This window comes from Lepidochelys olivacea (assembly GCF_965140295.1).
Source record: "Lepidochelys olivacea isolate rLepOli2 genome assembly, chromosome: 14".
Lineage (NCBI taxonomy): Eukaryota > Metazoa > Chordata > Testudines > Cheloniidae > Lepidochelys > Lepidochelys olivacea.
Genome location: NC_140424.1, coordinates 513,016 through 538,550, shown reverse-complemented (window position 1 = coordinate 538,550; position 25,535 = coordinate 513,016). Strand labels below are relative to the sequence as shown.

Below are 25,535 nucleotides of genomic sequence, written 5' to 3'. Positions count from 1 at the left end.
CTTCCTTTTGAAGGGAGCAACTGGGGTCTGTAACAACAGGCGATGTTATTACTCTGTGGCCCAGCTGTGGCACCCAGTCTCAGGCTTCTGGCTCACCAGCTGTTGCCTCTCTTGCATGGAGACCAAACTTCTTGTTCACTTCTTACCAGGGTATGTCCTGACTGAGCAGTTCCCTACTTTCACTGGGTTACTGCCAGGAAAGACAGTCTGCCTAAGCAGACCCCCTTGCTTTCTCTTCAGAGACTGATAAGAGTGACTGCTACAGACATAAGTTACCACACAGCTCTTTCTAAACAAGACTACTTGTGTCTTAAGATAAAAAGCGCTACTGAGAAAAGATATTAAAAACAATATAATAACCTGTGCACATGCTCAAAGCTTACCAGAGTTCATCCCAACTCTAGCACTGGCTCTGGCAAGAACAGACTTTCAAAACCCCACCCTAGGGTTTCCTTGTGGTTACAAGTTCATCATCACTTCAGCACAGAACAAGCACTCTCATGACTAGTTGATGCAAATCAGGGGTCTTTGATCTAGAGTTTCCAGGAGGTAATTAGTATACAATGGCGGTCTCTTCCCAGGGCATATCTTCAAAAGGTGGCTTTGGAGGGGAGAATTTGCATTCCCCTCACCTAAAGGTATTTCCTAGGAAATCCACTTCACACACATTGATCTAAAAAGACCTTTGAACTTCCACATACCTTCCATAGATTGCATTAATCTTGTTTTCCTCCTAATGAAAGTTCGTACAATCTCAGTTGTACATAAACATTTGCATTTCCAATACAATGTACCCCAAAGGTCATAACGCTACTTCAATTAAGTTGACTTAATTCAGTAAAGTTCATTCAGGATATTCAGTCCGTCACAGACGTGACTGGTGCACAGAGCTGTATTTTCCATGTAAATGAGTGACCCTGGGGGTGTCTGGGAAGATTCCATGTGAGCCTACAGCAGTAAGTGTAAGGCTCACTGACTCCTTTCAGAGAAACAGGACCTCCCTTCCATCCCTTAGCCAAAATGGAGGGCCAAGGGGATACTGTGGATGGAGGAACTGATGAACAGGTAATGCTCAGATACTATGGTGAGGTGGGCTATATGAGACCTAGGTAGAGTACGCTCTCCGTCAGGACTAGGTGTGTTTGGAAATCCAAGTGCAGTTTATGGCCTAAAAGGAGAAATGGGGGGAGGAGGAGTTTTGCTGAAAGCAAGGGCTGATGCACTGATTTACCCACTATCTGCTTTGCTGGGACCCTGTGGTGCTACCAGCGGGTCTGCTCCCTCTTTCCAGAGAGGGATATAGTGGTGACAACTGTGATGTTTGTTTCAGAGAGAGGTACCTGATATACAGACTCTGCTGTCATGCAGGGGGGAGTATTTGAGGAACAGGCTGTGTCCCTTGCCCAGCATATGGGCTGTGTTGGTGGGCTTGTGTGACATATGGACTGTCCCCCTCACCCTGCAAACCCTTCTCTTCTTCACTTCACAGTTGGCATTTTGAGAGACTTTGTGAGAAGCCACCTTGCAGATGCAGAGCTGCCATTTTACCTGTGTGAGTCCAGTGGTTTCTTGTACCCATTCCTTCCCTTGCACGCCTTTCCCTGGAGTGATGGTCTGGTACAAAGCCCATCTCCCCTCCATCCCCTAGGGTGGTGCCCTGATACTTGGCCCAGGTAGGACTGTGTCTCCTCTCTACGGCCCAGGAGTGCAAAGGGATGTAACCTACTCACCTCAGACTAATTTTTGTAGCCATACTGTACTCTTGCCTGGACTTGAGTTGAAGCATGTGTGGACAGTGAGCTTGTGTCCTTCTCTTGAGTGGAAACAGTCCTTCCCCAAACGAGCTGCTTGTTGTTCTGGTTTACGTGCTTTCCTGATTGTAACTTGTTCTTTAACTTCAGTTATTGCACCTCCCAGAGCCATCTTGAGTAATGAGAATGAAACACTCTTCCAGGTAAGTACTACTTCTCTCCTGTCTGAAATGCTCCCCCTCTCTCCACTGTACCAGCACTGTACTAATTCTAAAGGGAGGCTGGATAATACTATAACCTCTGTAGATTTGTGATCAGCTATGGCCAGTGGATTCAGGTTTCCAGAGCATAAGCTCCTTACTGAGCGGTCCCCTGTGTGCAGCAAAATGCAGTGTCTGGTGAATGGAAAATTGTTGTGCCTAAGTTCTCTAGTCAGGTGTGAAGCAGAACCCTTGCCCTAAAGAGAGTCTGGGTAATTGCCCTTTGAAGAATTGCAAGAGGCCCTTTACTGTGCTCGACAGACTTGTCGTCTGACCCATTGTGACAGGAGGTGGAATACTGGAGGAGATCAACCGTTTCCCTTACCTGCCATTATAAGAGGTAGAAGGCCAGACGTAAAGGGACTAATGGTCTGACACTGGAAATAGTCTCTCTTGGTTTAGTGATGATTTCAGGGCTTTCAGGAAGGTTGATTTAGGTGGACCTGGGTGTTGTGGAGGATTCACTTTCCGTGTTGTGAATTTTCCAGCAGTCTGGAATTCCTGGATAGGGCTGTCCCTCGGGGGCTGCGGGGCCCGGGACTTAGGCAGTGAGTTTCTATCTGCCAGGGGGTGCTTCCCCTGCTCTACTCAGGCCCCGCCCCCACACCACCTCTTCCCTGCTCAGTTCCACCCTCGCTCTTCCCCCGTCTCCCCCCAGCACCTCCAGATGCTGTGAAACAGCTGATCGGCGATAGGCGCTGGCGGGGGAGGGGGAGGCGCTGATTGGCGGGGCTCGCTGGCAGGCAGGAGGCGCTTGGGGGAGCGGGAGGTTGGTAGCAGGGCTCCTCCTTGCCCCCCCGTCCACCTCCCACCTCATCTCCCTGCCCACCTTCTCATGAAGTGCAGGGGCCCCCAAAGTGCAGGGGCCAGGGCGGTCGCCCCTATTCGCTGTACCCTAGGGCGACTCTGCCTGGAGGCTTTTGCACTTGCCAGGTAACGTGGTCTAACTGAAGTCTCAGTACAGAGCCTGCTTTGGAGTTAAGAACTATTAGAGAGACAGTGAAATAGCTCTACCATTGACTTTGCTAGCAACTTCACTGTGTATAGACAGGGCTTCCCTTCAGGACTAGAGTGTGGTCATTTGTAGAGTGATATGCCAAAGATCATTTGTAAGGTGAGGAGTGAGGCAGAAAGTAATAGGACATTTTGCTTCCGGAGTGTATGTGACAGAGCGCCTTTCTGGCGACATATTGAATTAGGAAGGGATTAGAGCTCCTCTGAAGCTGTTTATAATGGAGCTTTCCAAATTCCACACCTTCCTAGCCAGGCCATGTGGAGGAGAGACAAGTGCAGCTGTTGCATGGAGACAAATAGTATGAGCACCTGCGTTCACACCCACAGCCTGATCCCTTCCTGGGCTTGGAGCCTGCTGAATCGCCTTGATCAAAAGCTACAGTTAGCCCTGAAGATGGTGGTTCTACAAGATTTGCTAATGGCTGAGCTCCTCTCCTTGTCACAATGCCTTTGCCCAGGATCCCCAACTAAGGAACGGTTTCAGAGTAGCATCCGTGTTAGTCTGTATTTGCAAAAAGAAAAGGAGGACTTGTGACACCTTAGAGACTAACACATTTATTTGAGCATAAGCTTTTGTGAGCTACAGCTCACTTCATCGGATGCATTCATCCATGAGCTGTAGCTCACGAAAACTTATGCTCAAATAAATGTGTTACTCTAAGGTGCCACAACTAAGGAATGTTTCAAGTGTGCTCGCCTTCCTGAGTCTCCTGGTACTGATCACAGCCCTGGCTGGTCAGTGGCTCAGGAATTGCACTGGACCCAGCTACACTGCCTGAGTGTTGCTGCGTCTGTATTGACCTGGCTTTCTCCACCTGAGCCTGGCAGCCCAGCCCCAGGCAGGCATGGGACAGTCAGTGTTGAGAGACACACAATGTCGTCTTGGTGGAAAACAGCCAGCCGAGCGTTTTTCTCTTCAAAGACGCTTCATGCATTTTAATTAATAACAGAAATGCCAATGGAAAGCTCCTCGTGCCTTTGAACTGGGAAATTTTCCCACTCAGTGTGAGGGCAACGCCTCCCAGCTTCCCCCAGTTTGTGCCACTTGCCCACAGCTGCCACCCAGCACGCTGTCTCAGATTTCTACGCAGGTGCTGCGGTGGGAAATGGGGGAAAGCTTTTCTGTTTGGAGCTCTGGGAAGTTTAAGGAAAATAAACGAAACTGTGATTCAATTTCTAATGACATGATTGGAAAATGGGAAGTAATGGGAGATGATTCCCACTGGAGTGGGTGGGGGGAGTAGGGACACCTTCCCTTCTGCTTTCTGACTTCCCTTTATCCCTGCCCCCAACAAACCCCTTTTGATCCCACCTGCCTCTCTAAGGGCTGGTCTGCATTGGGAACTTACATCAGCATCGCTGTGTCTCTCAGCTGTTGCTTCTCGAGAAGGTGGAGTACCTATACCTACAGGAGAGCCCCGCCCTTTGGCGTAGGTAGTGTACACTGAAGCACTACAGCAGGGCAGCTTCAGCACTGTAGCATTTTCAGTGTAGACATATCCTAACTCCCAATCTATGCCCTCCTCCCTTTTCCTTTTCAGCTCCTCTGGTGTATAGGTCACATTCTTCATCTACAGCTTCTTCCTCCAGTTCCCATTTTGGCCTTCTCTTGCAGGATGAATGGTCTCGAGAAGGTTGAGCAGGACCTTCTGTTTTCCTAGACTCATAACACGAGGCCAGAGGTATACACAGCAAAACTGAAAGATGACCCATCCAAACTGAGTTTAAAAAAAGAAACGCTATTTTTAACACTGGGTGGTAATCTGTGGAAATTATTGCCACAGGGTGTTGTTGAGGCTCAGAATTTAGCAAGGTTCAAAGAGGGATTGGATGCTTATATAGATAACAGCAATATCCAGAGTTGTTATAACTATTGCTAACAAGATTTGGAAAGGATATAAAATCTCATGCTCCCGTCTTTAACTATTAGGGATTAATGGAGAACAAATTATTCATAGAGTCATAGAATATCACGGTTGGAAGGGACCTCAGGAGGTCATCTAGTCCAACCCCCTGCTCAAAGCAGGACCAATCCCCAACTAAATCATCCCAGCCAGGGCTTTGTCAAGCCTGACCTTAAAGATATCTAAGGAAGGAGATTCCACCACCTCCCTAGGTAACGCATTCCAGTGTTTCACCACCCTTCTAGTGAAAAAGTTTTTCCTAATATCCAACCTAAACCTCCCCCACTGCAACTTGAGACCATTACTCCTTGTTCTGTCATCAGCTACCACTGAGAACAGTCTAGATCCATCCTCTTTGGAACCCCCTTTCAGGTAGTTGAAAGCAGCTATCAAATCCCCCCTCATTCTTCTCTTCCGCGACTAAACAATCCCAGTTCCCTTAGCCTCTCCTCATAAGTCATGTGTTCCAGTCCCCCAATCATTTTTGTTGCCCTCCGCTGGACTCTTTCCAATTTTTCCACATCTGCCTGACGCAGTGTTTTATTTACCTTCCTCTGAAGCATCTGGTACTAGCCATTGTTGGAGACAGGATACTGGACTAGATATACCTATGGGGCTGATTCAATCTGACAATTCCTATGTTCCACTCTTAACCCAGGTACTTTATAGACCCTGTAGGTTTTATGGTAATTCATGAATAACATTGTCACAGACTCACAGGTCGTGCCCACTCTTAGCCCCGTGCGGTCTGTGGGGCGCGAACCCCTGAAAAGTAATACATGGAACTTCATGTATAATAAGGAAAGCAGGAATATAAACTGCTGTGTCTGGTATGGGCAATTTGACCAAGTGAACATTATGGAGAATGACAGGTTTCAGAGTAACAGCCGTGTTAGTCTGTATTCGCAAAAAGAAAAGGAGTACTTGTGGCACCTTAGAGACTAACCAATTTATTTGAGCATGAGCTTTCGTGAGCTACAGCTCACTTCATCGGATGCATACCTCCGATGAAGTGAGCTGTAGCTCACAAAAGCTCATGCTCAAATAAATTGGTTAGTCTCTAAGGTGCCACAAGTACTCCTTTTCTTATTATGGAGAATATAACTCTTGGAATTTCCTGGCATTTTAGTGCTTGATTTTGCAGCTTTTAGGTTTCATTTAACACAATTATTTTTGCATTTGGTTTTAGGGGTGATGGTGAGAAAAATACAGATCATTTGGCCTCTCTAGTTCTGGAGCAGCTGCTGATACCAGTGGAATTTGTTAGCTAATGGGCCTGACAGCCTGTGTAATAACTTACACCTCTGCAAAGTGGGTATATAGATTAATAGATTGTAAGGCCAGAAGGGACCATTTTGATCATCTGGTCTGACCTGTTGTAAATCACAGTTCATAAAACTTCCCCAAAACAGTTCCTATAGCTGATCTTTTAGAAAAAAACATCCAATCTTGATTTAAAAATTGTCTGCGATGGAGAATCACCCATTACCCTTGGTGTAAATTGTTCCAGTGGTCAATTACTCTCACCATTTAAAATGTACATCTTATTTCCAGTCTGAATTAGTCTAGCTTTGACTTCCATCCATTGGATCATGTTACACCACCTCTGCTAGACTGAAGAGCCCACTATTATATATTCTTTCCCATGTAGATAAGTACAGATTGAATCAAGTCATCCCTTGGCCTCCTTTTTGTTAAGCTAAATATATTGAACTCCTTGAGTCTATCGCTATAAGGAACATTTTCTAATTCTTCATGTGCAGTGTTGTAGCCCTCATGTCAGTCCCAGGATATTAGAGAGACAAGGTTGGTGTGATGGTATCTTTTATTAGACCAACTTCTGTTGGTGAGAGAGACAAGCTTTTGAAGTTACGTAGAGCTTTTCTTTAGGTCTGGGAAACTTACTAGGCTACATCTACATTGGGGCCATGTCTACACTAGAGACCTTACAGCGGCACAATCATACCAATGCAGCTCCGCCACTGTAAGACCACTTGTGTAGCTGCTCTATGCCGATGGGAAAGAGCTCTCCCGTCAACATAATAAAACCATCCCAATGAGCGCAGTAGCTAGGATGGTGGGAGGAGCTCTTCTGCTGATGTAGAATTGTGCGCACAACCACTTATGCGGGCGAAACTTTTGTCGCTCAGGGGCGGGGTTTTTTTTCATACCCCTGAGTGACATAAGTTTTGCTGACATCAGTGGTAATGTAGACATGGCCTAGCAGCACAGCTGCACCGATGCACCGTCTGGTGAAGATGCTCTAAGCCAACAGGAGAGACTCTCCCGTCCGCTTAATCACTCCACTTCCCACAAGAGACAGTAGCTATGTCGGCAGGAGAAGCTCTGCCACAGGCATAACACTGTCTACACTGGCACTTAGGTCGGTATAACTTTTATGTTTCTTAACGGATCATGCTGAACAACATAGGTGCTGAGTTTCTAATCTGCTGGGGATGCTCCCCCCGCCTCCACCCAACTCCACCCCTTCCCCAGTGCCCCACCCCCATCCTGCTTCTTCCCACCCCAGCTCTGCCCCCACTCTGCCTCTTCCCGCTCCGTTCCACCCCCTCCCCAGAGTGTGCTGTGCCCTTGCTCCTCCCTCCTCCTTCCCAGCGCCTCCTGATGCCTCAAAACAGCTGATTCGTGGGAGGTGGTGGGAGGGAGGGGGAGGTGCTGATTGGCAGGGCCCGCCAGTGGGCAGGAGGCGCTGGGGGGAGGTAGTGGCTTTGACAGGGGGGCTGCACCCACCATTTTTTCCCTTGGGTGCTCCAGCCCAGGAGCACCCACGGAGTTGGCGCTTATGCCGAGCGACACAAGTTATACTGAGGTAAGTTCTAGTATAGACTGTCTCAGCGGTGTCATAGCTAAATACAATGTGGAACAGATTGGTTAACATAAGTAGTTCACACACATTTCATGGGACCATTCAAGGTGAATTGCCCTGTCAACACCCTTCCAGTCATAGGGAGGAACAGGGCAGTGTGAAAGGAGCTCTTGGGGTTGTTAGTGGGTTATAGATAAGGCTGTGAGTCTGTCATGGAGATCACAGAAGTCATGCATACTGGGACCTCCGTGACTTCTGCAACTGCTGCTGCTGGAGTGGCCCCAGGCAGCGGCCTGTGCGGCTGGCCCCTGCCCCCTCTCCTGAGCAACAGCGGGGCCCCAGGACCCTCCTGGAGTAGCTAAGATTAGTCATGGGTATTTATAAAGTTATGGACAGGTCATAGGCCTGTGAATTTTTGTTTATTGCCCGTGACCTGTCTATGACTTCTACTAAAAATACCCATGACTAAATCTTAGCCTTAGTTATAGATTGTTGCAATAAATCAGTGTGTCTGTTAAGTCCATGGTTTTTAGTGTCTTAACAAAGTTATGAATTTATGCTCTAATTCTTCAGTCATTCTTGTGGCTCTTTTCTGAATCCTCTCACATTTATCAATATTGTTCTTGAATTGTGGACAGCAAAACTCTACACAATATTCCAGCAATGGTCACACCAGTGCCGAATTCAGAGGTAAAATAACCTCTACTCCTACTTGAGATTACCCTGTTGATGCATCCCAGGATCACGTTAGCACGTTTTGGCCAGAGCACTGCACTGGAAGCTCATGTTCAACTGATTATCCACCACTACCTCCAAATCTTTTTTAGGGTGTAAAGTGCTAGTTACCAGAAATCAACACTTACACCAGTGAGAGCACTTTGTACACACTCTGTATAGGTGCAAATGAGGACTTACCATGGGGGGAATCAAGCCTGGTGAGTATGTGGACCAACAAAGACGCTGTGAACTCCTTGGTCTGGCAGGTCTACATAGAAACTTTTGCTGGTATAGCATTGTCTGTCTGGGGGTGACGCTTATATACCAGCAAAAATCCCAGTGTAGTCACTTTTACTGACACAAAAGTGCTTTTGCCAGAATAACTTATTTAGTTCAGGAGTCCAGTTATAAGCTGTACTAGTAAAGATTTTTTTGCTGTTACATACTGTGTTTACAGTAGGAGGGTTTGCCGGTAGAGCTGTAGTGGCAAATCATTTCAGGTGTAGATATGACTTACGCTGTTTGGTATGCTCACAGGATCTGCTACTCTGAAGCCACTTAATTTTACACACTCTGCTTCAGCAGCTGAGTTTATTAACTCCTGGAATTAAGTATCTGCCCAGTTCACTGCCAGTGCAGTATGTGTCCACCTTTATTTTTATCTATGATGGCTGGGGTAGAAACACCAGGAAGTGGGGCATGGGTATGTAACTGTACAGTTAACAGCTTCATGGCATTTCGTGCTACATGCGCTCAGTATGACATTTCCAAAAGCTCATAATTGTTGTGTTAAAACCTGTTCTTCTCCAAAACTTAGTAAATCCTGCCTGGCTCATCAGAGTCTATTTGTAAAAACAAGCTGGGACTAAGGGAAGGTCGCTGGAATACTTTTACATTGAGGATTTAAAAAAAAAAAAAAATTTAACTTGAAAACAACTGACGGGATTTTGTCCAAACGTTTCCTAAATTCTTCTCAGGAAGTTTCCATCCCCAAATGTGAATGTTTCAGGAAGTGGGGAGAGGACTGAAAACAAGATAGATTGGAAATGATTTCACAATCTGAACTGCAGGGGTTGAGACTGGTGACACTGCTATGATTAGATGGTGGTGGCAGAAGCCAAGGTATAGGGCTGAGAAGGGGAGTGACAGTTTTGAGCGGGTTGCCTGGAAGTAGGGTGACCAGATAGCAAGCGTGAAAAATCGGGATGGGAGTGGGGGGTAATAGGCACCTATATAAGACACAGCCCCAAATATTGGGACTGTCCCTGTAAAATCGGGACATCTGATCATCATACCTGGAAGCAGGAGGAAGATTGGTTTGAAGGGGAGAGAAGTTGGTACAGGCTTGGAGTGGGAGGCTTGAGGGGGAGAAGGCAAAAGGAAATGTAGGCCTGAGATTGGGTGGAGGGATGAAAGCAGATACTCAGACTGAGGCTCCAGAGCTGCAAGTGGCTCTTTAATGTCTCCCTTGCGGTTCTTTGCAGCATGTGATATTAAAACAATGTGATTTAATTATTAACCAATCAGGATGCTTTTACTATGCTGCTAACCAGTTGTAGTTGATAAAATAATACTTGGTCAGTCATTTTGCTGTGAGAGTAATTGTAGAGAGAGTTTGAGTAGCAGCCGTGTTAGTCTGTATCCGCAAAAAGAAAAGGAGGACTTGTGGCACCTTAGAGACTAACCAATTTATTTGAGCATAAACTTTTGTGAGCTACAGCTCACTTCCACTGCATGCATCCGATGAAGTGAGCTGTAGCTCATGAAAGCTTATGCTCAAATAAATTGGTTAGTCTCTAAGGTGCCACAAGTCCTCCTTTTCTTTTTGTAGAGAGAGTGTAAATGAAACAATGAATTCACAGTCCTGTGTCTCTTTTGGGTGGTGATGAGGACTAATTTGGCTCCTGAATCACTGAGGTCTGAATATCACTGGATTAAAATGAGGTGGAGAGAGAGGGAAGGGCAAGGTGTGGGCAAGAGGGGGAGGGGAGAGGGCAGGAGGCCTGGGGTCCTCCTGTTTTTAAAGTTGTTTAAAGTGCTTTGGTGGCAGCAGACTTGTGTGTTCTTCCCTCTGCCCCCCTACTGTTGGGAATGTGAGCTAGGGGAGGGGCACTCGGCAACATATACTAAAACCTAGAAGCTGTTTATTGATAGCTGGGTGTAAAACAGCCTCCTATGAGAAGTGGGTTTGTGGAGTGGAGGGGTTGAGTTTGGTGCTAGTGGCCATGTTGCCTGTGTCCCAGGCCTGGGGCCCTCAGCTCTGTAGCATCATGGTCTGGTTGAGACAGGAATGAGTCTGTGTGTTTATAAAAACTTTATTTAGAAGAAGCATCAATTGGGAAGGAGTGATTCCTGTTCAGAGTGCCTCATACCCTTCCAATTACTCGGTCTGCCTGCTGGAGACCACAGTGTTCTAACTTACTAGGCTGGTGCCTTGTCCCAATTTAGGTTGGCTGATTCTGGGTGACACTTTGCTCCCCGCTACCAGCATAAATCGTCTTTCATCTGTAATTTTTGCCTTGAGTCAGCGGAGGCTCCATGCTGTAATGTCTTCTGCTTGGATAGACTTTCCCTGCCGCCGGAGATCTGAGTGCTTGGCAGGGGCTGAAGGGGGCTTTCTTCTCTGGAGAGAAATGGGTGCGGAAGCTGCTCTGGCTTTCATGTCCCTGGCAATTCTGTTATTGTTGGATGCCCTTTTTATGGGCTGCTGTTACTAATCAGGCTGCTTCGCCTAAACCTTGGTGCTCTCAGTAAAATTACACCAGCACAGAACAGGAGGAGAGGTTGTGTATTTGTTATTGGACCTGTCTGGGCACCAGTGTGGGGGAGGAGGATTTGCACACCGTTCTCTGACTTGCTGGCATGCTCCAGTATTGTTTGCCAAGTAGTGAAATCCTGAGTCTGGGAGCAGGTTTGTGCTGCTTGTGTCTGTTCCTGTAGAGATGGGGCTTAGAGAGGAGGCTTCTGCACCCAACCCTTCACTAGATGGGGCTTGGCTCCAGATGGAAGTTTCTGTGGGGACTTTGCCTCTACTTAGGCCTCTGCCTTCCTTAAAGAGGAGGCTTCCTATCCCCAACTCTACCCAGTATATGAGATTTGGAGGGGAGGCCTCTATGCTGGAATCTGCTCCCACTCCCAGAACTAGATGTCAGAATACAGGGGTGGGAGGACAGGGCTGCTCCCTGGGGTTGGTGGGCTTCAGGGTTAGATGAAAGCTGCAGAGCGCCTCTGGCCTCCAATACTGGAGAAGTGGAGATCTGCACTTAGGGGACCTTGGAGCACTTTACCCCGGCAGGGAGGCTGTGTCCTGGCATGAAGCACAGCTAATGGCCGAGAATGTGGGACTTCTCTCTCCATCCAGTAACAGAAGCAGGATGTGGGTAATGTTTGTTAGGAACAGCTAGAAGCCCTAAGCCTGACTTGCTGCCAGTAGGCCAAAGGAACAGTTTCTTTGGTGGTTCCATGGTGGGGGAGGGTTGCCTTGCTTTAGTGAATACAAGTGTCCTTTATATTTGTCCCTCCAAAATGTACAGCCCTTGTTCCCAGTGTTCTGTGTCCAGGCCATAGTAACAGGCACTTATAGCGCTTTGTACCCAATGTGACTTGCTAGCAAGGGGGCTAGATGTGTACATGTCCTTGTGACATTTCACTTAATGCGATGTTCCTTATGTTATTGTAGAACCCAGCAGAGGTTTAAACCAAATCTCAAAAAACCCCAGACAAATGTATGCTGCCCTATAGAATCTTCATGCCTGGTAATGCTGTATTTCTTCATTAACATTTAGGGACATTGGACTGGAAGGACCTTCCTAGATCATGGACTCCAGTCCCCTGCTGTCACAGAGAACCCTATCGTATAATCTTGTTCATAAACATAACAAGCTCCATTTTAAAACTAGTTGGGTTGTTTTTCCCCCTCTATTCCTACTGGGAGACTGTTCCAGAACCTACCTCCTCTGATATTAGAAAGGGTCTTCTACTTTCCACCTAAATGTATTCATGGGTAGTTTATTTCCATTTGTTCTGGTGCCAGCATTGTCCTTTAGTGTCAATAGCTCCTCTCCCTCCCTGGGGTTTGCCCCCAGTGTGTTTATAGAGAGCAATCCAATCCCCTCCGAGCTTTCCCTTTGCTAGGCTGAACAAGCCAAGCTCCGTTAGTCTCCTCTGGTCAGATGAGCCCTCCACTCCCCCAATCATCCTAGCAGCCCTTCTCTGCGCCTGCTCCAGTCTGAATTCAGCTTTCTGGAACTGAGGGGACCAGAATTGTACACGGTATTGCAGATTTAACTGTCATCTTTTCAAGCTCTATTATGTATTCATTCTGTCTTACAAAAATCTCATCAGAGCAGCAGCAAACATCTCAAAATAAACGGATTTTGCCTGGGACGTTTGCTAGGCTGCATGTTCATTTCAGGAGTAACATGACAGTTGACAAAAGCAAAGGTACTTGTTAGGGAGAGTGCATTGAGATTTGGTTATAGAGCTTTAATTTGAGTCTCCCCATCCTTAGGGACCACTTATATATAAATATGAGACCATCCATTCAGCCTGCGATTAGCCTATTGTATAAATGCCAGTCTATTGACCTTTGGTTTTTAAGTTGTTCTCCTTTCACTCCTGGGGATTAGACGTATGCTTCCCAGTCAGGATGCCTGAACTCTAGGGAGAGGGGAAATGGGACACAGTGGTAGAACCCCAGGAGAAGAGGAGCAGGGACTGGTTTGATGCTTGTTGGCTCATGTGCAAAGCAGCTTCAGATTTTTGTGTCTTCTCTCTTTCTAAAGCAGCTTGTGTCATAGTGTCTCAATTCTACATGTGGGTTACAAAAAATGGGATGAAGATGCAGAAGAGCAGCCAATCCTCCAGTGTCCGTTTGGTTCAGTTTCTTCAGCTTCTGTTCTTTGAGCTCTGCTACAGAGGGGAGTTTGACAGTGTGGCCTGAAAATGGTGAGGCTCTTCCTGATCAGCTTTCAGAGGGGTTTCTAGAGCCTTCAGTCAGCTGTAAAGAAGGCTTTGCCTCTGGCACCCTCTGTTTGAACATGTGGTATGCTGGATAAATACGTCTGACTGTTTATCTGGTCCCCATTACTGCAGTATCTCAGCACCCCACACTCGTTAATGTATTATCCTCACAACATCCCTGTGCAGCAGGGCTGTTATCCCCATTGTACAGATGGTGAACTGAAGAAAAGAGATTAAGGGACTTGCCCAAGGTCACACAGGAGGTCTGTAGCAGAGCAGAGACTTGAACTCAAATCCTGGGCTAGTGCCCTGGTCACTGGATCATTCTCCCTCTACACCGAACTGCCTTGATGGAGTGATTTCTGAGAGAGAGTGGGCTTATTCTAGAACCTTGCAATGGATTTGATATTGAATTGGGAGCCAGCACAAGAGGAGGAATACAGTCTTATTGACACTTCTTTCACTCACCCAATAAGGCTGCTGGAGTCACAAGCATTTATTAAATTTGATAGCCACAGTAAAGGGCTGCAATCAAAATCAGGGAAACAAATGTTGGCAACTTATTTGCCAAGAAGCCTGGTAGAAGGAATTGTTTCTGAAGTGTGTGTGTTTACAGTATGGTGAGCGCACAGACTGGCAACAACATGGAGTTTTTGGAACCTATAAAGACTTCAAGGCATTGCTTTGATATTTTGTTATTGCTGTTTTTCCTGGCTGCATTATCCCCATGTCCATTGAATTACTTCATAGCTTTCTCAAGGGCAGAACTGGATCATCTGCAGGCTTCTTTGCAGCAGTGCTCAGCGAAGGGGTCCTTACAGCCCCAGCTGCTTGTTTGTGCTATTCTAGATTAGTTGAACTTCTCAAAGATGCTTTTTCCCTTCTCTCCCTCCCACCTCATCCCAGGGACAGACACTGGCATGACTCAGGTCTTGGGCTTAGCAGAGACTACAGCACTGATCTGTGAACTAGTGCTGAGAAACAGTGAGCAGAAGGTACGAATCCCAGACTCTGTAAAAGCCGAGGCAGTAAAGGGAGCAGACGGCCATGGTCCCACCTTCAAAGAATCTGAAGGAACCCATACTCTTCCATATAAATACTTATTTTTTCTAATCAGATCTTAGAATTCTCTGAGTGTTGGGAAAGGCTCCCACTGGCCTTTACCCTGGGGAGGGACTCCAGGGGAGCTGTTTGTTCCTTTCTGTCCCTTCTGTTCTGGTTCCATTTCTTCATTAGTGTCATTTGCATTTCTGTTCTTTAGCGATGCTGACAATGTCCCTGGGCTGTGTGAAGCCGCCTCTGCTGTTGGGCTTGCAGTTCTGGCAACAGTTTGAAAATAAGTTCAGAAGAAAACCTATCCCATTCAGGGTCAGCCCATCATAGAGGCATTTCCAATGGCTGGTCTGGTGAGGCAGACACTGGAATTCAGCCTTCTTGGTACAGCCTGGAACCTGGCGCACACCTTCACTGTTTGGGGTCTTAGACCATTTCTTGTCTGTTCAGGATGTTCTGGGCAGATAGGATTTTGGGTAGTAATCTTACTTCTCATAAAATAAGGCTAAGATTTTGTCATGGTTATTTTTAGTAAAAGTCACGGACAGGTCACAGGCACTAAACAAAAATTCATAAAAATCACGACTGTGGTGGCTGGGAGCTGTGGGGTTCCTCCTCTGCCCATGACAGCTGGAAGCAGCAGGGGGGCCCCCCTCCACCCACAGCAGCTGGGAGCTGCAGGGTGACCATATTTCCCAACGAGAAAACGGGACACCCCCAGCCGCGCGCCCGAGGTGTGTCCCCCCTCAGGAGTCTGTCGCCTCTGGAAGTCATAGATTCTGTGACTTCCATGACCTCTGTGACATAAACGTAGCCTTACCCATAAAGCTTTGTGCCTGCCTGTGTCTTACACTGATTTTGAGGAGCTGATGACAGCACCCAAAAGGTGGTATGAGGAAATAGGCATTGTGGGCAGCATTAAGGACTTCCTCAGACTAGATGATTTAGCACAGAAATTCTGCTTTAAAAATGTTTCTCTCCAGCTCTTTGGTTAATTTTCAGGGGCCACGTCCTTCTGACCTCCACGCAGTGGGTCACTGAGTGCTCCTTCTACTGGGATTCCCTTTATCAGCCTTGTCAAGATAGCATGTGCAAACCTTATCTGATAAAGTTTAATTGGCCTCAGACCCCTCTGCCAGCTGATATTTGTCTCAGGGTATCCATCTCAGTGGTTGTAGCCTGCCGGTTGGGAAACTTTATTCTTGGGTATTAAACAGGAAAGAGCTATTTAGGCAGAATGTCCCTTTGGCTGTGGCTCTGTTTATTTCCGTTCTGGAGATGCTCTTTGCTCTTTTGTCAGAGAAGCTTTTGATCCATTGGCTTCCCCAAGTGGTGGTTTCTGTGTTTGATGGTGGGGTGGGGTTTGCTTGCTGTGCAGTATTTCATGTTGGTCGCTTTGGTTTCTGCATCTATATGGTTGTCCCTTAGAAGCGCTCATTTTCTTATTAATCTTTTAACATCAGCCAGACTACCAGCAGAGCTGTGCCACTCTAATAATTCCAGATCATATAATGGAAAGAATGCTTCTCATCCTAGCAGCTGCAAGTTCCCCCTTAGACAGGAGTCTCTGACTGACCGTAGAGCTTCTGAATTCATTCAGTAAACCAGTGGTTCTCAAAACTTTTTTTTTCCCCCTGACCACTTGAAAATTGCTGAGTCGCGGCGGACCGCTTAATGATCTTTCCAAATGTTGTTTGTACTGTTAGCTAACTATTGTAAAGTGCTTTGGATAAAAGTGTCATATAAAAAAACTAAATAATGATTAACGTGTTTTTGTTCTACAAATAAAAGCACACAACTCATTTTAATATCAGTAGTCTCTTCCCCACTACGGCAGCCCCCAAGCTGGGCTGGGAAGGAGGGGATTCTCTCCCTGGCAGCTGCAGCCCTGAAGCTGGAGAAAGTTGCCTCTTTCTCTGGTGTTGCAGCCCTGCATGTCCCAAATTCCCTCTACCCCCTCTTTTCACCCCACTGCCCCCCCCACCTCCTATTCCCCCAAGGCCACCACCTCACTGTACATGAATATTTTCTTCAGGGTCCAGGCACCTAATTAGTGGAGCCAAGCCTGTGTGGCTCCACTAATTAGGTGGGCAGCCCTTCATTCTCTCGTGTGCGGCCGCCTGGGTGCGCACCATAGAAGGAACGATCCGCGGACCACAGTTTGAGAACCTATGCAGTAAACCAAATTACAACATAGTTATAATGTGCATATTTTTGCAGCATTCATTCATTTCAGGGTTTGTGTGTGATGCGGGGAGGGAGGGTGGGGATACGCACTAGAAGTACTGGATAGAGAGCACTGCCTGAGATCCTCTCTGTGCTCCAGAGTACAAACTATTAAAATGTGCAATAAAAACTAAGTCAAAAATGTGTCCTCATGGGTCATTGCTGGTGGTCTAACTGGGAAAAATCCCTCTAATTTAGGCATTTATACCATAATATGCAATGCCCCATAGACCCTGATGTTACTGGTTCCCCCTGGGGTGCCACCTGGAACTGGGATACCACTGAGCCCCCTGACACAGCAACCTGGGCTCCCTCTCACACTGTACACCTGTAACAAGCTGCAAAGTCCTCCAGCCTGCACTTTCACCAGCCTAATACAGGTAAGGATACACCCAGCTGCAGTTACATGCAGGCTTTGTGACCAGCCCCTGCATAGGAAGGCTACAGTTAAGGCAACTCCCAGCTCTCCAGGCACGCACCTCCTCTGGAGTATAAACCCAATACTGTCTTGCACTGCACAGGGAACTAACTATACAGCGTAAGGTCATAAAAATTCGCCTCCTCCCTCAATGTGGAGAAGAACATGCAACAGTCTTTGCCCCTGAGTTATGATTCCCACACACTTCACTCCAACTCATTCATTTAGATAAAGCAAAAACAAATTTATTAACTACAAAAGATAGATTGTAAGTGATTATAAGTGATAGCAAACAGATCAAAGCAGATTACTTAGCAAATAAAAAATGCAAACTAAGCTTAACATACTAAATAGATTGGATAGGAGTAGCAGATTCTCACCCTAAGAGATGATACAAGCAGGCTTTACAGCTTGGATCCAGGTGTTTTATTCACAGGCTAGAAACCCCTTTAGCCTAGGTCCAGCACTTCTCCCAGTTCAGTCTTTGTTCTTCAGGTGTTTCCAGGAGTCTTCATTTGGTGTTCTTCACTTCCCACCCAAGATGTCACTCCCTGCCTTATATAAATTTTGCATATGGCGGGAACCATTTGTTTCAAAGCTTGGTTCTCAGACCAGTCTGTGGAAAAATACTGACATCCCAAAATGGAATCTAGAGACATGTGGTCTGATCATATGTCCTTGTAGAGTCTCAGAAGCCATTACTTGGAGGCTGTCTGTAGCCATCACAGGAAGGATTACCAGGTGGGAGATAAGCTTCTCCTAAGGCCTATTGTTTTTTGCTAGTGGCTCATTCCCCTGAATAAGCCCTTCCCCACCCACTATCCAGACTGAAAGCATCTTGTCTAGTAGTGGGCGTTACCCAGGTGTAACTACATTTGAAATACAGTTATACAGTCAACATTCATACCTTCAGACAGAAAAATGATACATGCATACAAATAGGATAATCATATTCAGCAAATCATAACTTTTCCAATGCCCCTTCACATGACTTATCTTGTATAAAATACATTACAATTATGTCATAATCTATCGGTGAAGAATATGGGGTGCAGCGTCCCACCTGACTCACCCTGTTCCAAGGCTTTCTGGATGTTGTGTACCACACTCACCACCATGGTTTCTGAGTGCCTTCATATTTAAACATGTGAAATAGAACTTCAGATCACTAATCACTCAAAGTCAAAGAGAAAAGGAGTACTTGTGGCACCTTAGCAGACTAACACGGCTGCTACTCTGAATCAAAGTCAAAGGCTGCTCCGTCAGTAATGGGTGGATTCTTAGACTGATGGCCCAAAATGTGAAGCTTTCCTAGATGTAAGCTTAGGCATTGGATCACCTCCTCTACCTGTGGAATATAATTGTTTAGTCTCCTGTGGGCTGTAGTATTTTGGTCTAATTTTGGTTGTTGGGTTTGTTGCGTGGGTGTCAGGTAGTGGTGGTGGCCTGTGATAGATTAGGTCAAACTAGGAGATCTGATGGTCGCTTTTGGCTTTAAACTCTGTGGAAAAAAATAATGCCAAGAGAATTGATGATTTATCTTTTTTTGAGACACCTGTAAAGCTTAAAGAATGGACTGTTGGGAACAACCCTGCCCTAGTAGGGGAATGTGAATACTGTGGGGGCAGCTGTGGCACTGGTTTCCTGGATGAACTACTAAGAATTCTCTGTATCTAACTTAAGTTGATAATCACTAAAGAATTTGCCAGGTCATCTTGGAATGTAAATTAACACCTGAACTTTAAGAACTGAACAATGGCGAATGTGCAAATTCCCCTTCAACACAGTATGTACATGGACTACATGTGGTTATAGCAGCCTCTTGGGACTTTCTTCTCAACCAGTTTTGTGAACCAGGCAGATTGCAGCACAGTCACTCCCTCTGTGTCAGGATGTCCTTCCTTCTGTTCTGATGTTGAGAAGAGCAGCCTCTCTCAGGATCATTTCTTAAAGTACTCAAACTAAAGAGTGCTAGACATGTTGAGGTTATGTATTTTGAAGCTGCTGTATGCATACTGTGTCCATGAAAGGTGCTCATTTGAATCACTGCTGTTTTTCATGATTCTTGGGGCATCAGGACTTGGGAAGGGCATGGAATTGGGATTACTGGCTGTCTACAGGAAATTGAATATGCAACTATGCAAACAGTCAGTTGTAAGCCTGATGTGTTGTACTTACTAGACACCCCTTATCTATGTCATCCGTGCTTTTACTGCGGCAGAAGTTCTCTAGCTCTGCTCCCATCAGCCATTGCTAACGCTCACAAGAGAGAATTCTTAATGATCCTGAGAGCTGGTCTTATTTGTGTCTCACATACTTCATCATGAAGCTGGGGGGAGAGGTAGATACGCTGGAAGGCAAGAGTGACCTAGACGAATTGGAGGATTGGGACAAAAGAAATCTGATGAGGTTCAACAAGGACAAGAGCGGAGTCCTTCACTTAGGATGGAAGAATCCTATGCACTGCTACAGGCTGGGGACTGATTGGCTAAGTAAGTGGCAATTCTGCAGAAAAGGACCTGGGGATTATAGTGGATGAGAAGCTAGATATGAGTCAACAGTGTGCCCTTGTTGCCAAGAAGGCTAAAGGTATATTGGGCTGCATTAGTAGGAGCATTGCCAGCAGATGGAGGGAAGTGATTATTCCCCTCTATTCAGAACTTGTGAGGTCACATCTGGAGTACTGCATCCATTTTTGGGTCCCCCACTACAGAAAGGATGTGGACAAATTGGAAGGAGTCCAGTGGAGGGCAACGAAAATGATTAGGGGCTGGAGCACATGATTTGTGAGGAGACACTGAGAGAACTGGGATTATTTAGTCAGCAGAAGAGAAGAATGAGGGGGGGATTTGATAGCTGCTTTCAAATACCTGAAAGGGGGTTCCAAAGAGGATGGATCTAGACTGTTCTCAGTGGTAGCAGATGACAGAACAAGGAGTAATGGTCTCAAGTTGCAGTGGGGGAGGTCTAGGTTGGATAGCAGGAAAAGCTATTTCACTAGGAGGGTGGTGAAACACTGGAATGGGTTACCTAGAGAGGTGGTGGAATCTCCATCCTCAGAGCTTTTTAAGGCCCAGCTTGACAAAGTACTGGCTGGAATGATTTAGTTGGTGTTGGTCCTGCTTTGAGCAAGGGGTTGGACTAGATGATCTCCTGAGGTCTCTTCCAACCCATATCTTCTGATCCTAAAATGTAACCTGCCTAGAGCCACTGTCCCAATGGTCTGACTTGCTGAATTGACCCAGGACTCTAAGGTTTGTCTTTAAGTTTCTGGACTGGACTGTCCAGGATTCTTCTGGAGAGGAAGGCTGGTTGTCTGGTAAAAGCCCTGGGCTGGGACTTGGGAGATCTGGGTTTAATTCCTGGTTCTGCCACACGCTTTCTGTGGGTAGGTCATTTAATCTTTGTGCCTCAATTCCCCATCTCTAAAATGGGAATAATAGAACCTGTTGTCTATCTTTATTTATATTGTAAGGTGTCTCTTACTGTATGTATACATAACATGTAGCACAATGGGAGCCTTGATTTCAGTTAATAATATGTATGTATCCTGGAAATGTAACTTGTGTAAAGTGATTTTCAGCATTCTCAATCTGTGGGATTACAGAGTCCCTCTCCCAAGTCACATTGGCACTACACTTCTGGACAGAAATCACAGCAAAGAAATGGGGCTGCTGGATAGTAATATTTTGAATATGGAAAACAGCAAATGGCAGATGACTCACTCATAATATAACTCCTTGCATTCAACTGATGGCAGGTTTCTAAAATCTTGTTTCAAATAGCTTTTGATTCTACTTGCTATGTTGCCTGGCCTGTGACTGTAAGAGTTTTAATCTTTTTTGATCCAGTGAGACTCTATTCCTATTAATATAACATAGAACTTAAAGGAGAATGTAATCTCAGCAGGTCTGGAGAATTCTTGTTCTCTTGATGCATTACTCAGGAAAGAGAGCAGAGCTAAGCACTCATTGAAGGGATCCAGTCTGGAGATAATGATTCAAACACTGGAGACAGCTGCTGCATCTTCTCAAATGAGAAAATGAGAGATGACCCAAGAATGTTCACTGAAAACATTCTGCCAAGTGAGATAAGAGTGAAACTCAAGTATTGACACTGTTGATTGATGCAACACTTGGCAGCGTGAGAGACCTGCTGACAAGTTCTGTGACTTCGCGACAGTATGATTTTTTGCACCTTCCTAGACTGAGCAAATACTAAAACCACCACATCTTTATGCTAAAACATTCCATGGCCAATATCAACGTACCTTGATTTTTCCTGTGGTTAAATCTGATGCTGACTTAAAGACTATTACATAACTGAAAGAGCATGGTCCCTACCAGGGGAATGTGCCCTGCCTGGGGCTGACTGGAAGATTCGTGTGCTAGTGGGATGCCTTCTTCTAACCCATGAATCATATTCAACCTTGAGGGTTCAAATTAAATTGGTCTGATACTTGAGATCCATGTAGGAAGCAAAGTAAAGGGTTACATCAGTGACCTAATATTGTACCTAAATTGAAGGGAAAGGCATATATTTGGGATAAGAATTGGGAGGGAAATCGGTCACGGCTGAGCCATAGGAAGGGAAAAGATGTGTGGGGTAATATAAGCCACGGGGAGGAGGCTACAATTTTTGCACGTGTGACCTGCTATCAAGTTCCTTTTTCTCTCCCAATAAAAAGGGTTTGGACTGATGTTTTGCCAGTGGTGGGAAGTGGTTGCGGAGGTGGAGCCTGAAATCTAGAGCTGGGGTGATTTATCAGCTTGTGAGTAAAGAGGGTAGTGGTTCCTACTAGGGCGTGCTCTGTCTCTGTGTGTTTGTGTGGTTGAGTGTGTCTGTCTGTTTCTCCCTCTCTCTTGGTGCCTCACTCACAGGCCCTGCCATGAATTTTCTCTGACCCCTTGGGGCCATTCCCACATGCTGCTTTGATGTGTGTGCCCAGAGCTTGAATGACAAGGAAGTTTTAGTGGTGGCAACGGGAAACGAAGAGAAAAGGGCAGGGCTTTGAACTAAGAGGGCTTTGAGCTCTGAGATGTTGTGCTTAGTTATCTCCTTCAGAATGTTAATTATTCACCACTATAATTGGGCGGGAGGGGAAAAAGAGAGAGGGGAGGTTATTAAAAAATTCCAACACTAACACGCTACAAAAACCTCATTTTCCAAGTCACAGCTGCCATGAAAAGGATGTTGTGTGTAAAGGGGCTTGTGTGTGAGGAGGGGCCGGACGGGGGACTCCTTTCTAAGCCACCCCTTCCAAATAGTGGGATCCCTTCAGATGAATGCAGTGGAGACATCAAAGCTCTCACAAGAGTTTTCTCTGGGGTTTCTTAACCATGTCTGGTACTTTTTAATTACAACATTTACGGAGAGCTGCCTTTGTGACTGGAGCAGGCAAGCTTTGGTCTTGCTGATTGGCAAAGGAAATGTTAAAAGGTCTAATAAATAATGTTTCCTGCCGCTAAAATGTCAATTTGAGGATGTACAAATTCCTGGCTGCTAGGAGGGAGCTCAGACTTAGTGGATGGGGGTGTCTCTTTTCCTGGATGTTACATGCTGGCACCAGTACCATCACTGTGTGCTCATGCCTCCCAGTCCAGAGAGCTGTAAAATCACATTCTCATTTCAAGTTTGTGGACAAGAAAATAGGTGATGCCATTAAGTTAATAATTGTATTTAATGTTTATACTAAGTAGCATTCAGATGTTCCAGACAGGATCAGGGGCCTTTTGAGCTCAGTGCTGTATATGCATAGGAATACAGGAATTACCACATTGGATTAGACCCATAGTCCATCTCGCCCACATCTCATCTCTGAGAAGCCTAGCATTTGAGGCTTCAAAGGAAGGTTCAAGAAATCCCACAGCAGGCAGATGTGGGATAATCTTCCTGCTCACTTCTCTTTCCAGATCATTACTAAATATTTTAAACACTACAGTCCTAGTACAGACCCCTAAGGCTCCTGCTGTTCACCTTTTGCCGTGATGGAAACTGACCATTTAATCCTACTCTGTTTCCCATCTCTTAGCCAGTTTTTGTTCCATGACAATACCTTGCCTCTCACTCTGCAACAACTGGGTTTCTTTATTAGCCTTTTATGATGGACTTTGTCAAAGGTCTTTTGAAAGTTTGACTAAATTACGTCAAACAGTTCTCCTTTATTCACAACAAAGAATTCTAACGGATTAGTAAAGTATGATTTTCTTTTGAAGAATCCATGCTTGTTGACCATATCATGTGATCTTCCAGGTGTTTTATGTTTCTATTTGTAATGAGCATTTTGACCAATTTGCCAGAAACAGAGGTAAGTCTTTACTGATCTGTAATTCCCCAGATGACCCCAGAGCCCTTTTTAAATAGAGGTCAACATTGTAATAGTAGCTATATTTAATAGGCCAGTTAATATTTTTGATAGTAGCTCATTCTTCAGAATGAGAACTTGAAAACTTCCTTGAGAACTCCTGGATGGACCATCTGTACCTGGTGATTTATTGCTTTTTAATTTGTTTTCTCCAGCGCCTAGGCTTCTGCTACCTCAGCTCTGAGAGCACTTCATCTGTATTACCAGGAAAGATCAGGTGTCGGATAAGAACTTCCTCAGCACCCTTAGTGGTGAAGACTGATGCAAATAAATTTTGCTTCTCAGCCAATTTCTTTATTTTTCTTAATTGCTCTTTTTAACCCCCGGTGATCCACCAGACCCCCCACTTCTTTTGGAAGTTTCCTGCTTCTGATATACTTCATGTAATTCCTTGATGTTTATTTTTGTCCCTTTAGCTGTTTGCTCTTTTAATTCAAGTCTAGTCCTTCAAATTTACTTCTCACACATCCCTTTGTTATTGGCTTCACTAAGATTAGTTTTCCAAATCTGAAGGATCACTGTTTGGCTTGAATAACCTCTTACTATTTACCAGGCTGACTGACTGCTTGCCTTTCTGCTTCCCTTTTTGCTCAGTGGTACGTATGCCTTCTGAGACTCCGTCGTTTTCTTAAGTGACATCCATGCCAAATCTAGGGATTTTACTTGCTTTGCTTTTAAGTTTAGGGCCTTTTTGATCAATGCCATGAGTTTGAGATCTTCCTTTCTGAAATTTAGTGTCATTGTTTTAGTTTTTGGTACCTTATTCCCCCCCCCCCCATCTTGAATTTAATTCTATTATGGTCACTGTTACTGAGAGCCTCATCCTCTGTTACTAATTGAACCAGATGCTGCATGTTACTTAGGCCTAGGCCTAAGTTGAGAATAGCTTTTCCTCTTGTGTGCTTTAGAACTAGCTGTTCCAATAAGCTTTCCTTTGAGATGTAGAGAAATTGCATCTCTACAGTTTGTCCTCCTGTGACATTTGACCAGGTAGTGGAACATACAGTAAATATAATTCTCGCCCCAAAGAGTTTGCTATCTAAATGACATGACACAAGTTGAGCATTAAAGACCGTGGAAGGAGGGGAGGAGGAAGACCAAGTTGAAGATATTATCTGAATGTATACTTTGCAGGCTACCTAGGTGTGTGTTTTTTGTTTAATAAATGAAGAGGTGATGAGTAAATTACTAACAGGTCAGTAATTAATGAAATTCTGGATGGTACAGAGAACCTGAATAGGGAAGTGTTGGTTACCCCTTCACAATACATACAAACCAGGGGTCACTCATTCAAATTAATAGGTGGCAGGTTTAAAACAAACAAATTTCTTCAAACAACGCACAGTCAACCTGTGGAACTCGTTGTCAGGGGATGCTGTGAAGGCCAAAAATATAACTGGATTAAAGAATTATGTAAATTCTTGGAGGATAGGTCCATCAGTGGCTATTAGCCAAGATGGTCAGGGACACGGGGGATTCAGCCTCAGATCTCTGGGCCATTCTCAGAAGAGGTAGTTAGATTCTGACTATCTCCCCATTCCTGTGGCCAGACTTTGTATTGCAGTAGTGTTCTTCTATCATGGCTCTTTACACAAAGAGATTTCATTATACGATATTACAAATTGATTGGTAAAGGTAACTGCATAGAGGTAGTATACTTAGACTTGTAAGGCATTTGACATACTACCGCACAACAGTCTCGTTAAAAAATTAGCAACATACAGTATCAATAAAGCACATGTTAAATGGATTAAGAACTGGCTAACTGACAGATATAAAAAAATAGCTCACTGAATGGGGGAGTTTCTAGTGGGGTTCTGCAGAGATCAGTTCTCTGCCCCAGTGCTATTCAACATTTTCATTGATGATCTGAAAATAATTATAAAATCACTGCTGATTAAAATTTGCGGATGACACAAAGATTGACAGAATTATAAATGACAGGCCAGTCATACGAATGTATCTGGATCACTTGGTAAGCTGGGCTCATTCAAGCGAAATGTGTTGAATACAGCTACATGCAAGGTCAGACATTGTAG

At 45.3% G+C, this 25,535-nt stretch overlaps 1 protein-coding gene across 4 annotated transcripts in view; it reads left to right on the top strand.

The window, feature by feature from the left end:
- ASPSCR1 (ASPSCR1 tether for SLC2A4, UBX domain containing) overlaps positions 1-25,535 on the top strand; it is an 87,513-nt gene that overhangs the window by 55,554 nt on the left and 6,424 nt on the right. For all 4 annotated transcript variants that reach the window (XM_084647178.1, XM_084647180.1, XM_084647179.1 and 1 more), the window contains 2 exons: positions 1,490-1,552; positions 1,902-1,954. In XM_084647178.1, coding sequence (XP_084503304.1) covers positions 1,490-1,552; positions 1,902-1,954 — 116 coding nt within the window. The remainder of the gene's footprint in view (positions 1-1,489; positions 1,553-1,901; positions 1,955-25,535) is intronic.